General features: G+C 33.0%; 1 protein-coding gene and 1 long non-coding RNA gene across 2 annotated transcripts; one reads left to right on the top strand and one right to left on the bottom strand.

The window, feature by feature from the left end:
* Positions 1–3: 3 nt before the first annotated feature.
* Positions 4–4,990, bottom strand: LOC130800160 (uncharacterized). Its single transcript, XM_057663549.1, has 7 exons — positions 3,309–4,990; positions 2,963–3,049; positions 2,663–2,875; positions 1,968–2,132; positions 1,822–1,875; positions 1,549–1,695; positions 4–607 (listed from the first exon to the last, which is right to left on the bottom strand). The coding sequence occupies exons 1-7, from the start codon at positions 3,498–3,500 to the stop codon at positions 230–232; spliced, it is 1,236 nt and encodes a 411-aa protein (XP_057519532.1). The 5' UTR covers positions 3,501–4,990; the 3' UTR covers positions 4–229.
* Positions 4,991–5,119: 129 nt separating this feature from the next.
* On the top strand, positions 5,120–14,806 carry LOC130800162 (uncharacterized). The gene is made up of 3 exons (XR_009039369.1): positions 5,120–11,885; positions 12,011–12,215; positions 13,712–14,806. It is a non-coding gene; the product is annotated as an uncharacterized LOC130800162 (long non-coding RNA).
* Positions 14,807–14,873: the final 67 nt, after the last annotated feature.

Raw genomic sequence — 14,873 nt, 5'->3', positions numbered from 1 at the left:
CTCTGGAACACAACACACAAAAAACCCTTCATATCCTATTAACAACTTGTATTTTCTTAGATATACACTGGTCATATCGAATAATGGATTTCTGGAAAAGTAATACTCTACTAAGATAATACTCATAACCTAACCCTAGTGAAGCCAAGAGAAAAAAAGGGGGAAAATCAGAATCAAAATTGAAAGTAAAATTAAAATCAAAATTCCTTTCTTTCTTTCTTTTTTCTTTTTAAGGACAATGTACATTCCTTCCAGGTCCTCCATAATAAAAGTAATTACCCCAGACGTTATTTCTTCCTTGTCTTATATTGTAGCAATTAGGATGGTCTGCCAAAAGCTGGAGATTTGACAAAGGTATCAAGTTATTATCCCAATCAACTGCCTGTAAATTACGGAAATATGCTGCCCTTCTGAACCCTTCATCTGCGAAATGGCCGCTACCCATTTGAGTGGCTGTATGGAAACCTGAGGATCTGCTGTTAACAATTTCTCCTCCAAACTGAATCATGTTTGCATTTGTTCTTAAGTGGCTGAACAAAAATGCTGGCCAGTACCCTACTAGTAACCCTGATCCAAGTTCAAGCCACCAGTGTCCATGTTTTGGGTCCTGCGTAAAACATGCAGCTTATTTAAGTCTAATCAAAATTTTAAAATCTTGGAACTTATAAAAGAACAAAAATAGTGTGGGAAATATAGTTATGTTGTTTGGTTTGTTTTTTTTTGTTTCTTGTCATGGTGCAGTGCTTGCAAAGAATGAGTAGTTGTGAAATGACTATGTACTCCTACATGCACCTAGTCCTAGTATATGACATCTCCTAGGGCTTGTCTTTTATCCACCTGGTTTTTCTTGCCTAATTGATTAAACAAGCAGTTTCAAATTTATAAGAATATATAATATAATGCCTTGATTGAGTTAACAGCAAGTTGTTCTTTTCCATGTTTCCCTTTTCTCAGAATAAATAACCCCATATAACATACTATATATTACATTTATTTAAGTTTGACAAGAAATGAATCTTATGACTATTAACTGAACTAAAATCCAAATATGAAAGCTTTTGACCAAGTAGTGAGGATCCAATCAAGTTCATTGTCAACCAGATAAATTCCATGTTCATTGCTTTGTCCGGTAGTCTAAAATATATAAATGTCAATGCTGCAATCTTTTCCATTTCCCTCTAAAATTTGACTTATCTAAAAATGAATCACAAGTCATTTCCTTTTTTCTTTTTCAGAACTTGAATAGAATTATAGATGCACTTCTCTTTTATACAAAATATTGAGTCATTGTTTTACTAGGGATCATTTCTTAGAAAACTTGTTGAAATACTTGCTTATGCAAGTTTACATATCTCTACCGTCCACAAGTATTTTTTTCCTGAATTTTTTTAGTTAAAAATAAAAGGATCACTAAGAGTAATATAAATATGTTAAAAGTGTAACTTGGTAAATGTAGAAAGCGATGTGTAATTCAGGGAAAATTCAAAAAATTTGTGGCCAATAATAGCAATGATATGAAAGCTCAATGTTTTTGATAATCAAACTTGCCTTCCAAACTGTGATACTGATGTCATATTGTCTGCCGCTGAAGCTTGATCTGGGAGAGATTGCTGCTCCAATGGCGATTTTGGAGTTTGTCTGAACAAAGCCTGAGCACAGTAGATTGTAGCATCCAGTGGCCTGGTACGCATCCGTCTATATACCAACAAAGATGTTTTCTTGGTTACCATCATTTACATTTTCGATTACATTAGCTGCATTTTTTAATAAAGAGTAGACAGAAGAGAATATTAGACATGAAAAATAATTCCAGAAACATACCGTCCAATACGTGAAGAACCTTGGGTATTTATCACCATATAGGGCTGGATTCACCTGAGAAATGAATAGTTGATTACACTATTTGGTAATACTGTCTAATTAATTAGAAACCAAGTTATCAACCGAATATGTTTTGATGTACTTACCTGCCAACCTGCTTCAATGGTATTAAGGTCATTGCCAAAAGAACCAGAGATGACCCAAATTTGTGACAAGCTAAATTCATATGCATCGGTTACTTGAGGCGTCCAAACATTCATACTGGCTTTGGCACCATAAAACTGTTGGCCATTAACAAACGCCACCGCGTGCTGTGGAACAGAAAACCATGTATTATTCATCCATAGATTGCTTATTCTAGTCATCGCTTTCTAATGTACCAAACTACCAATCAATACACCGTTGTTATGACTTATAACCATAGTATAAATATGCGGTAACGGATGCGGTGATGCGGTAATGAGGGAGATGCGGTTATTGTACCGCCAAATATGATGCTGCCTAAAATACGTTTTGTTTTACACCTTTATGGTGCGGGTAATACCGATTCGATAAATTTAAAAACCTTATGATACGGCTGATGAAATACGGGCTTGTTTTTGCACTATGCTATGACACACACACTCCTCTGTCCTATTGAGCTTGCTACATTTTACCTCTCTGAATGTGAGAGTTTTTAGGGTCAAATGTAACAATTTTAGTGAGATGGAGAATTATTGTTATAATTGTTAGTATGAAGATATTTTCTATATTTGCTTTTTTTTTTTCCATAAAAATTGCTTTTGCATTCTCTTGTTCTATTTTGTGTTTTTGATTATCAGAAAGTCCAACATTCTCTAACCTCATGACCACTGCCATCTGAGTCTCGCCTTACAATTCTTCTAGGCTTCCTTCCAAATCTTCCAATTTTATTAGCTCTCAAAATATCCTGTTCTTTAGTTCTTCTGATTGGAATAGTTCCTTCTGGACATGATTCTCCAGATTCTGTCCATAGTTGAAATTTGTGTGTCATTTCATCAACAGGCTCTGAATTCTTTGGTCTATCTGGTGGATCCTGTGATGGAAAATATTATAACAAATATGGAAAACATATGCTATAATGAATTCATTTCAACTTGAAAGATCAAATAATGTTCATTACCAGGGGCTTTTGTCCCTTGAGTTCAGGATGATCAAAAGCTGGTTGAAGATGGGACTGAACACAATTTATCTCATCACCATCGGGACTCTGTTTTAAGACAAAAAATAAACATATGATTAAGTTTCTTAAGGGTAAATAATCACTACCTTCATGCAAGTATCCCATTCTTTGGTTTCCCACCAACAAATGAAAGAAAATACACAACAATGGCAAAGCAGGGTTGGCTACATGAACTAATAGTTCAATTTTAGAGGTTGTCCTCATAAATTCTTCTCCATTCATTGAATGAAAGAAAATAGAGATGATTATTTATTGGTGGAGTACAAGTTTTGGAAAATGGGCATGCCTTAATGGTCTTGACAGCAGGCTTATTAATTTTCTTGATATAAGCTCTGATCCTCCTTAATTTCTGCAGCTCTTGTTGTGGCTGAAGCGTTTGATTGCTGGGTAGCGAGAGCGCGGAGCTAAACGTGGAAGCAACAATGAGGAGGGAAACAACTAATTTGACAAAAAATGATGAGCAACTATTTGGAGCCATATAAGTATGAATTCTGAAGTCTAAATATCTGCTTGTTTTCTTTTGCTTGACTAGTTTGTGTTTTTTTGTATGTATTATTCTTGTCTTCTATGGTGAACACTAGAGTATGATATTCTAGAATTTTGTCCTTGAGGGAGAAGGTTTTATTCTATTGCTTCCAAAACTAAATTGAGGCATTCAAAGAAAGCAAGGACTCAATCTCACTAGCTCATCATTTCCAATGATTTTAGAAGCCACCCCATCTCCCAAGGCACAGAAACAGACAGCTAAGCTTTCTGTCTTTAATAGATTCCTGTGTCTTGGTTTTTGATCTGACACTCCCATAAAGTCCCCCAATCTTATATAAATTAGAACATTTAAATAGTTGTGTTTACTTAAAATCAACTTTACCCACAATAAGTTGACAGCACCCCCTAAAAGTACTCCCTCAGTTTCTTTGAAATTGCAACAATGGAACATGGCATTAAGATTAAGGAATAATGAGGTTATTTAAATTATGGGGATGATATTAAAACTAAAAGAGAGAAAATATGTGTGGATGATAAGTAAAGAAAGTGGTGGGAATTATTTTCTTTTAAAATGCGGTAATGTAAAAGGGACAAGCTAGAAAGAAAAGTAGCAATTTCAAAGGGACGGAGAGAGCGAATCTTTCTTGTGTCTAATCATGCGTGATTCTGCGTGTGAAATCACAACTAAATTTAGTTGGCTCTACATACTCCCTACGTTCCTTTGAATTTTCGTCATATCCTCGTCAAATATCAAAGGTGGGACCTTTTTAGTCATCTTTGTGAAAACTCAAGGAGACGGAAGGGGTATTTTCTTCTCCCTCAAATGAAAACTTACTCCAATTTAGTTCAATGGCTTTCCAGCTAATTCTCTTTGTGATAAATTTTACCTTATCAAATTTAAGTGATAGACTCAAGAACCAATGACTTGATAAACGTAACCTACATTGTTTTTTCATCTCTTAAGGGTTTTAGATCTAAAATCGATATAGATTCACTAGATGTCGGCTTTATAAATCATTCCATCGTGGAGAAAATGGTATATTATCTTCCGTTTCTTTATAACAGCTACACTTAGGTTATTAAAAATTTACCCGTCAGAAATGGATAGAGAAATCAAAATCTGGGTGATCATTTGAATTGTGACAATTTCCATCCCTTTATTACTGCAGTAAGTTGGAATATATGCTTCTTACTTTTTTAAAGAGCTTTTTTTGCTCAAAATGGTGAGTAATACTGACTTCATTTTCCTTCCACTACCTCACCTGTGACCTGCTTTTTTCATCCCTGAACATTATTATGTGCTGTGAAACTGTAGTACCATTAGGAATTAGGATCATGATGTTGGTACCACAATAAAAACTAGTGGCATTTTGGTGGGGTTAAAAGCATGGCTTGAAATTTCAAAAAAATGGGCCATATTATTTCCTATCATATCTAAATAATAATGATTTAGAAATCTTATTGTTGTTGAAACTTTTTGGACTGACTGAACTTTGAAGTTGTAAAAAATAAAATATAATCTCTAAATCCTCTTGAAATAATTATAATGGCTAGATGAGCCTTATTATCATCTAATGACTAATTACATAGCTCTCAATTATTCATACTCATATAGTCATATGTCTATGAATTTGCTCGAAGTGAGAGCTTTTAGAATGTAGTTTTATCACATTCAAAAGATTAGAGTGAGTAAAGGGCGGTCTACTCAGTAGATACCCATAATTAGGATAGGAATAATGTGTTATGATTAATTTAATTTCAAACTTAAATGTGCACCATGTGCAGAGTGCTTTTACCTATAGAATTATGTGCACAGCAGCAAAGGCTCCTGTTTGTTTTCCAAGATATGCATGCTTATTTCTGTTATGATTTAATATAGGGTAAATTGAAAAACTAGTGAAAATATTAGTATGAAAGGGATTAGATAAATTGAACTGACTAAAAATAAGTTGGGGAAAACGGATTTTAAGTCCACTGAAGTTATCTTGACAGGAAAGGAATGAAATAGTAATTGTCACATAAAATTTAGCACTAGTGAAGTATCAGATGCTTTTGTTTCTTTCGGAAAGTCGAGCATGTGCTGTTTAAAAGGTGCCTGTTGTCACCATCAAATAATCTCTGTACTAAACTTAACAGTTAACTAAATCAGAAACAATTAGAGAGCATTATTATCCCCCAAAAATATTTGTTGTATTACTTTTTGCATATTTTTAGCAAATTGATCCCAACAAAAAATTTTATTGAATAGGAATATGTTAGCAAAAGGGCAACTAATGGTGTTGATTTTGCTGGAGAAAATTTTGTAGATGTCATGTAAGAAGTTGAGCAACAATTGCATGTACCCATATATCAATTTACATGGTTGTCCACTTGATTTTTTTCTATTCATTTTGATTTTCTACCATCTCAATTTTGTAGTCTAGATTCGTCATATTATTTTCCACTCCTATCTTCCAAGTCATTTTCGGTCTTACTCGCCCTCTTTTTAAAACTCCTGAGCTCAAACTTTTTATCTTTCTTACTGATTTGTTAATACCTCATTTTTGCACATGCTCAAACCATCTTAAACACCGGTCTTTCATCTTTTTCTCGATATTTACAACTCCTAAATCCAATTTTATCCTTTAAGGTATGCCTATTCATCCATCAAAACATTCGCGTTTATACTGCTCCCTTATTCTATTTCTACTATCATCCTTTATAAAAATCCAATATTATAATCCTTATAGTAGCGATGTCTATTGGCCATTCAATTAAATTGAGAAGTGAGTGCGACTGTGTAAAAAAAAACCGTTTAATTTTACATCATATTTTTGGTGGTTATTTTTTTTACGAATAATAAAGTATTAAAAGCGTGTAAGCGTTTTTTTTAATAAATAATGAAAATATTAAATGACGAAAAACCAACCATGAGTTATGTGAATTATGTGCAAATATATACTCCTTTAAATTTTTTTAAAGCTTAAGGTCGGCAGATATCACCTCCCTTTGGTAAAAAAAAAAAAAGAAAAACAGAACTGTGGTCTATAATTGAGTACTAAATACTAATGAATTTCATCAGTTGTTGTAAACATCAACCCGCTGTACGTACATGCTCATTTCCCAAATTTTGTCCGTGCTATAAGATATTAGGCCCACAACCATTGCCACAACAGATTATGGCTTATGCTTCTGTTAGAAAAATACATGAATGGTTTACATTTTTAGTCATTTAATGCTGTCCTGCATGGCTGCACCCTTTGTACAATCTGCATCTACTTATTGGCCATTATATTTATTCAAAAATATCCCCTAAATTTTCCTATTGGTTTCCTTTATTATATATAAGTATTTTTTCACCATTTGTGTTAGGTTCTATGACTTCCATACATACATTCTTTTGCCATTTGTTTTAATTTCTGTCAACTGTTTTGGCACTTTTGTTTAGATACCTTTAAAATTTAACTATCTCTTAATATATCATTTGTTTATTTTTAATATTTCTTTTTAATCAAAAAAAGTTTAAGCTTTTGACATTATTTTAGCTAATGAAGCAATCTCAAAGGAGCGGAGGAAATAACTTTTTGGTGTTATCTTTACTACTAGCTGTCTAGGTACAACAGTTAATTTCAAAAGTATGTTTCTCAATTATTTTCCAAGCTCTTTCAAAAATAGTTAAAATGTTTTGAAGACAATTTTTTTTGCCTTTGTGAAGTAGTGATCTGTTGTGCACAAAGAAATTGATAATCCTAGCAAAAGTACACATGCACCTCTACATGCACGCCCGTATGATGCTATGATGCTAGGGCGCACAATACTAACATACTAATGTATAATGGTTGCCCTACATGCATAGAATATGCATCTCCGGAGAGATGTAAATGAGTTTCCCATTTGAATATGTGATAGATTTGAAATTTTGAATGATCATGTACTGTACAATTCATTCATTCCCTTTGATGCCTATTATTACATGCGCGAACATGGTTTTTTTGGGGGGCAGTAAGTTATGGACTTAAATTCTTTGGCTTCTGGGTTAACCTTTTTAGGGTTTTGGGCAGGGTTTGCTTGCCATTAAAAAAACCTTTTCTTTTCTTAGCTATTTGTTTATCATTCAGGACACTTCTTTTCACACAAAGGAAGACCCACCTCACATTCCCCACTACCTTGCAAAGAAAATATAAAATGAAGGAAAAATAAAATAAAATAATAAATAAAGAATATTGGCCCACCTCAGAGTAAAAGTTTGATACAGTTATAAAAGCATGCCTGGCTGCCTACCCCCCTTATAATAAAGCTGGGCTTATAATTAAAGGAGTTTTAGATTCTCCATGGAATTGAACCTAATTTTATAATTATATCTGACGTATTAGAATTGAAAATTCAAATGCTGACTGTGTTCTTAAAGTCTGTGTATATCAGTTACATAAGTATAATACTTGGATAGGATTAGATTGACATTAACTGGAAAAATGTTTGGTTCATTTAGAGTATAAACTGTGTTAGTTGAACTTTTTATCGTGAATATATATGTCGGATTTTTAACATTCTAAGGAGTGTGGATATTTGGGTTTTGATATCTTCAACTTGTTTTGAGTTCATTTTAGTTCGGTCGTATTCAATTTAGGGAATTCATTGGACACTTTGTCTATGTAATGTAACATAAGCTATCAACCCTTAGTCTAGTTTAAATAAGAAAATTATAGTTTTTTCTTTTAATGTGACGGTGGATGTGAGGGTTGCTAGATGTCAATTTTCGCATTAAATGTGTTACTGTGTTTAAGGGAGGTAAGATAGTGATGAGTTTACTAATTGAATCAAGCTGCTTTAGAAGAGGAAGAAAAGAGTGACAGAAATGATATGAGTACATTGGTGTCAATTCTAATCCATACATGATTGCTTTTCATAGAAGTCAATGTCTTGAGGAAAGTAAAGCTTTGAATATGGCTTTTTCCCTTTTTTCTTTTTCCACTTGGAATATGCACTGTGCCAATTCTAATCTTAATTTAAAGTGACGTCAATATGAAGCTATGTATATGCTCTCTGAAAGAATGATGACACTCATAACAAAGTATGAGAGTCTCATTGTTACATGATTCGTTAATCTACACGCGAATTGTGAATCAAAAAAAGCAAATTATGGTCGGTTTTGGACTATTCTTGGGCAAACTTGAGCAAATCACGAATTCAAAAGGCGAATTAGCTAGTGAATCTTGTTAGAAATATTGTTAGAATTCATAATACTCCATTCATCCCAATTATATGCCCTACCTTTTATTCATATTAGTCTGTTATTTTAATCAAATCTAAACATATCTTTAGGACAGAGGATTTAAGTGTTAAAAAATATGAACCATAACATAGCTCAACATGTAAGTATACTCGACATGTTAATGACCCGAATGTTTAATTGTCGAAATTGCTTGTGTTTACTTGTGTCTGGATCACTGCCTATTGTGCACAATTTAGTTTTGGCATCTTAGTTTTTGGTGAATGATTGTTGATGTTTCCATTTGTTATCTAAAAAACCTGTAGCTTCCCTTCCCTCTAATTTGGTGGAATGTGGATAACTGTTGATGATATGAAAATGAGTGAAGTTTGCGTACATCCAAAACTGCACAGAATTATGTATAGTACACTGGAGAATTTGTCAATACAGTTTACCTTTTAGTGGACTTATTTTTTGACCAAGACTCGGTAAGTAGCTTTCATGCCTCTGTTCAACCAAATCGTTGTAGTAACAGAAATAAGGATGTTCATATTCATAGTGATTGTGAGGGTAAATATTGACAGCAAAAAATAGAAAAGGTTAATTATTCGAAACAATTAGCTTTTGTTCTTGTAGCCTTTTTATTTTTGGAATTAAGGCTTCGACATTTTGTTGCGCAGTAAATAGTGATAGGTCCATAGTACAATACTGATAATAATTGCACCATAAGCCGTAAAAAGCATCATTTTAGGCCTATTTAAGAGATATTTCATGGGTTCAGCCGATAATTGGTGATATGACTTGCCACATTAACAATTGAAACGCAGTTTTGCACAATACAAAAGTTAAGTTCACATATTAGGGTTACCTTTTTTGCGCATCATGCACTTGATCAATTATATAAACGTGAATTGCTGGAGAGTCTATATCTCTATGTAGAAGTATTATCTTTCTTCCTAAACCCACATTCTCTGATGGATAAGATGAGGCCATGAGGCCATGAGGGTGAAGGAGCCACCATCCTATATATTACTTGGCTAGGTATAGAATCAAGAATCAAGCGCCAAAGCTTTTAAAATCATCTCCTTTTCTATGTGGCTTAATGCACAGCATACGATAAAAATGTCCTCTTTTTCTTGCTTTAGATTAATTTAAGACCGAAGCGATAATGCAAAAACAAGGCCATCAAAATATAGGCAGAGACAACTGCCGAATCATTCACGACTTAAAACCTTTTTCACAAACTGTTACAGCGATTATCACCGAAATCATATTTTTGCACTATGAACTTAACACCTCCAAATCATGGATGCATCACAGTTGCATTGTATTCCACTATGGATTTTGTAACTGTACAGTTCATCAAAGCATTTAATCTATGCCAATAATTGAATTATATAAGAGCTTATTTCTGTAACATAAAGTATTAATTCATATTATTGCTAAAGTATAGATCATTCAAAAGTTAAAATATAGTATTAAATGATAAATAGCACTGTCAATTTTTATATTTGTTTTTTTGATATATGGTCTCGTTTATTTATATTGATATGATATGAATACTTGCTAAGTACGTCGAAAGATAAGATTACTGTTTACTTAGTATAATAATTGTGTGATTACTTTATTTATATTGTCCTATTCTGATAAAGATTGAGATAGCTCATTGGATTTTGGATGTGAAGCCATGTGATATTATCAATAATGGGTTTTTTACATTTTTTTTAATTTTGTACCTTCTTTTAAAAGAAAAGCTGATGTTAGCTGCCATAACTTTACAAAAAGTTCCACTTGAAGAAAAGCAAGCCTTCAACTAAGTATGAACTAGCTGCTCAGCTCGGGAATGCTACTAAAGAGGACAAAACTAGACAATTGATAATTTTTATCTTAACATACTAAAACCTTTTCCCCTTTCTTTTTTGCTGGTAATTAGAGAAGATTCTCTTGGTTGTGAAGGTCAAAAGTTTTTGCAAAGTAGCACTTCTTTTAGATTATAGTTTGTTTCAAATCATCCATCCTATATGTTAGGTGTATTTTTTATTTCAAAGTAATTATTCTACAACATTAAGTGCCTCCCACCGGACGGTGTCTGAAGGTTAGATGTGCGCAACCTTTCTCTTGTTAGAGCTTACAAAAAGGCTGTTTCCAAGACCCGTGGTAGCAAACGTCATCTTTAACTTCACATAATAAGGCATGCACTTGATTTGATAGTGATTTAATGTAATCCATTATAATCCGAAACTAAAGAACTATAAATATTTTTCCCGGACAAAATAAGGGACTGAATTTCAAAGTAAACCTAAGAAATTTTATGATGAGAAAGTTTTTACACCCAAGTAAGCTGGTTTAGCCTCAAGAAATTGTATACTTATGCTTTAGTTAATTTGGTTCTTTATTTTATTTATGACTGCTGTTCTAAACAAGAGACTAGAAAGTAGAAGTATATGCTAATCTTGGGTTTCTTTCTTTTGCTAGAAAATCTTATTCTCATTTTAATTAGGAAGTTATGTTTTGGGACTATCTAATTGAAGTACTTCTAAATCATACTTGGGAATGACAAAGAAAAGGACTGACAAAGGCAAAAAATACAGTGAACTTTGTGCAATATTGTCTTCAATCTTGTCCAATGAACTCTTTCTGAAAGTTGACAACAAGTCTTATTGTGAATGTAAAATCTTCTAATGAAAAAGTTCTTGCTTGGAGGGTAAAATTTGTTATCTTAATTTTGCAATAAGTTTCTATCAGCTGGAAGCAATCTTGAGAAGGAATCTAAAGTTATTTTGACTTAAAACGTTGAAAGAACAAACTGTTCGTCTCTTCTGTTTTATTTATCCTTTTTAATTATCTCCTTTTGACTTCGACATACATAATTTTAGTCCTGATGAACAAAACTTACTTCCCCACAATATCAGGACTAAGATCTTTTCCTCCTTCGCGACCAACAGAAAGGAGAATGTCATCCTCAAATGTGGGGGGAAAACTCAAGAACTAGAGCAGGCCTTAAAGATTGCCCAAGATGAGAAAAAATTGTTTTGTATTTACATAGTTACTAGAAATATTAGAGAGGACATTAGAAGAACAAGGGGTTGCCTTTTGTAGTTCAAGAGCTAAAGAGGAAGATGAAAGGCGGATCATCGCTTGAGAGAAGAGCAAAATGCTGCATATCTTGCAGCCCTCAAATTAGACCAGGTTTTTTTTTCACATTTTCAAGAGTAGAATTCCTTGATGATCAAATTCATTACAATTTATAACCCACCAAGTTATAATCTTTTAATAACTCCTTTATTATTCTGTTTACCTTTACCATTCTTTAGGAAAGGAAAAGACTAGGGAAAATGCCTTCACAACAAATAGATGAGAAATCAGAAGCACTGAAACAAGCAACAAATAGAAGATTTATTCAGTGGCCAAGGCAAAATCCTACACTGAACAAAGCTAGTCAAGAAATCAGCTGTAACAAATAGAGAAAACATGCACAAAGATAGGGTCAATAAGGCCAATATTAATGCAGTCACTCAGGTAATTTTATTTCTCGAATTTTATCAGTAAAACTGACTATACATAGGCCTTAACATATTTGATCTGGTTAAATTGATTATTAAGATGTTTTGAATTGTAGTTAGTACCATGCTAATTAGGTGATGTATTCTGCTATATGCCTTTACAGTTCAAGAGAATATGCATGTTCTTGGACCTGTTGTGGTACCTTGGTTGGGGATTTAGATCTCTACTCCCTAGTCCTGACTAACCTAATTATATAAGTTGATTTACTTGATCCAATTGGTCTGGTTTACAATATTAGTACTACATTTTGCTGATTTTGGAATAAGGACAATCCTTATAAGCAAGAGAGCGAGGGGGAATTGATATTGTGAAAATCAAACCTCTATTACAAAGGCTGAAGGAATAGTTTAACACTATGCCAACTCATGATTCTCTATTGTTAATATTACTCCTATGTCCCCCTGATATTACTCCTTGGGAGATGACACAAGCATTAAGAAAATTAGGTGGGTGGGTAAATTAATGGAGTATCGTAAGTGGGACCATGTACTTTAGTAGGGTAATTATAGGTTTTAATGTAGGAAAGAGAAATAAATTGTAGGTTTTTAGTGGGATATTATGAGTGGGGTCATGTCCGAAATGAGGAATTTCAGTTAGATGAACTAAAATAGTAGGTGGGGCAAAATCAGAGGAAACGAGGGAGTATATGTTTATGTTGATACTATATTAAAGCCCTCCTATCAATACCACAATGCAATTTGAACTGAATTTAACCAGTTTCCAAACATGAGTCAAAACCTTTTAGCTTTCCCAAAATGAACATTAGAAAAAAACTCTATACTCTTGGTAGCAATCAAAATTGAAACACAAATTTACATGGTTCCCAACTTTGTGCTAGCTGAAAGGGAACCTTCGTGTAACCGATTCAGGTGTCATTGTGTGACTGAAAAGTCTTAGGCTTAAGTTCTATAAGCAGTCTCTTTCATAAATACGGGGTAAAGTTTGCCTCTATTACACCCCTGTGGTGGAACCCTTCCCAAACACTCACTTAACAAAGACGATTTGTGCTCTTGTTTACCTTTGTGCTTACTAATCTATAGTGAGGAATGAACCGACATTTTTATTGATGTGGAAAGAGCAACTGATTTAGTAATAATATATTATCAATTAGCAAGTAGAATTTTTATATAATTCAAAAGGAATGTGAATCCATTGACATTGCTGCAACCATTGAATCTTCATGGCCTCCTTCCATCACTGGCCAAAGACCAAACTATTCACTTAATACCATTAGTCATAAGAATCAACCAAACTATTTAATAGCAACAAAAAGTATATAGTCAGTCTTTTAAATTGTAACTATTGAAACCCAATAGGTTCTGATTTGCGAGGATGAGTATTTTGCATTCGAGTGCACATTAATCATCTGATATAACGATAATTACTCTTCCTCGCAGTTGTTAAATGTTTGTAATCTAACTTTTTCGAAATTTCTCGACGATACTTATAAGGTTTTCGAATGGCTGAGCGAAAGAAGCACAGTTTCTCAGCAACAGACAAGGTGCAGGCAATATGCTAATTCTACTACATAGATTTGGAATTTAGAATTACAGATTAATATCAAGCTTCTCAAGAAAACTTCTTGGTGTTGATCAAATGGTAATGACTTTAGAAGATGCTGGCCTTCATCCTAGAATTAGTTTGTATTTAGACCTCTAAATACATAGTTTTATGACAAGTGCTGATCAGCTTTATATAATATCTGATTATAGGAAGCACTTCATAGAAACATAAATTTGATACACCGTTCCATTATTCCAATGTCATTAAGTGGCTCCCATCTAGGCGAGATTGATGAGTCGAATATGTATGCAGTCTTACCCTTGTTAGTAATTACAAAGAGGTTGTTTCCGTTAATAATTGATGTCAACCATCATTTCAACCTCACATAAGGAAACAACGATTTAATGTAGCTAGTAAGAAAAATTGAGAATGTAATTTAGATATTTATTTGAAGATTTATGTTTTCTTGCACATATATGTATTATGTTAAATTTGTTATCATTAAATTCAGTGTATATTATTATATTCATTCTATAATCTAGTTCTTGATAAAGCTTACAATGAAGTTTATAGCTAGTGGCTATCAGTTATTTGTGGTTGAAATTCTACTAAAATTTAATCGTACCAACCTTGTATTTCTATTGAATAAAAAACGACTAATCATTATTGATTAGATGGTTACTTCCTTTAAAATTAAAATTTTCAAAGAAAATGATTTGATATGTTTTAGATAATTTGTTTTATTCAAATAAGTCAAGATTTACATGAGTGTTTGAAATTCTAAAGGTGATGATTATATCATTAAGTGGCAAGTTACTATGCAAATTATTCTTCTTAATACCAAACCAACAACCACTTAAAAATTACCAGTCCTTTGTGATAATGTCTCAACTCTTACAAACATTGAACAGTTTGGGGCAATTTGGATCTTAATTCTGTAAGCATTTTAATTTTTATTACCTTAAATGTTTTTGAGTATTTGGCATTTAATTATAAATTAGAAACACATTTTACATGAAATGTTTAAGTTTATAGGATTTTAATTTTTTTTAGAGACGGTTTTACTGTAAGATATATATATACTTCTAAATCAATTTCAATATTCACTTT

This window comes from Amaranthus tricolor, chromosome 14 (genome assembly GCF_026212465.1).
Source record: "Amaranthus tricolor cultivar Red isolate AtriRed21 chromosome 14, ASM2621246v1, whole genome shotgun sequence".
NCBI classification, from domain to species: Eukaryota; Viridiplantae; Streptophyta; class Magnoliopsida; order Caryophyllales; family Amaranthaceae; genus Amaranthus; species Amaranthus tricolor.
Note: the sequence above shows the minus strand (reverse complement) of the source record. Positions and strands in the feature narration are given on the sequence as shown.

Bases quoted from the DNA above. Each gene is read 5' to 3' on its own strand.
- LOC130800160 (XM_057663549.1), bottom strand. From the start codon at position 3,500: ATGGCTCCAAATAGTTGCTCATCATTTTTTGTCAAATTAGTTGTTTCC. The intron at 1,876-1,967 runs GTAAGTACATCA...TTCATTTCTCAG, and splicing joins CCATTGAAGCAGGTTGGCAG to GTGAATCCAGCCCTATATGG. The intron at 1,696-1,821 runs GTATGTTTCTGG...GTTGGTATATAG, and splicing joins GGTTCTTCACGTATTGGACG to ACGGATGCGTACCAGGCCAC.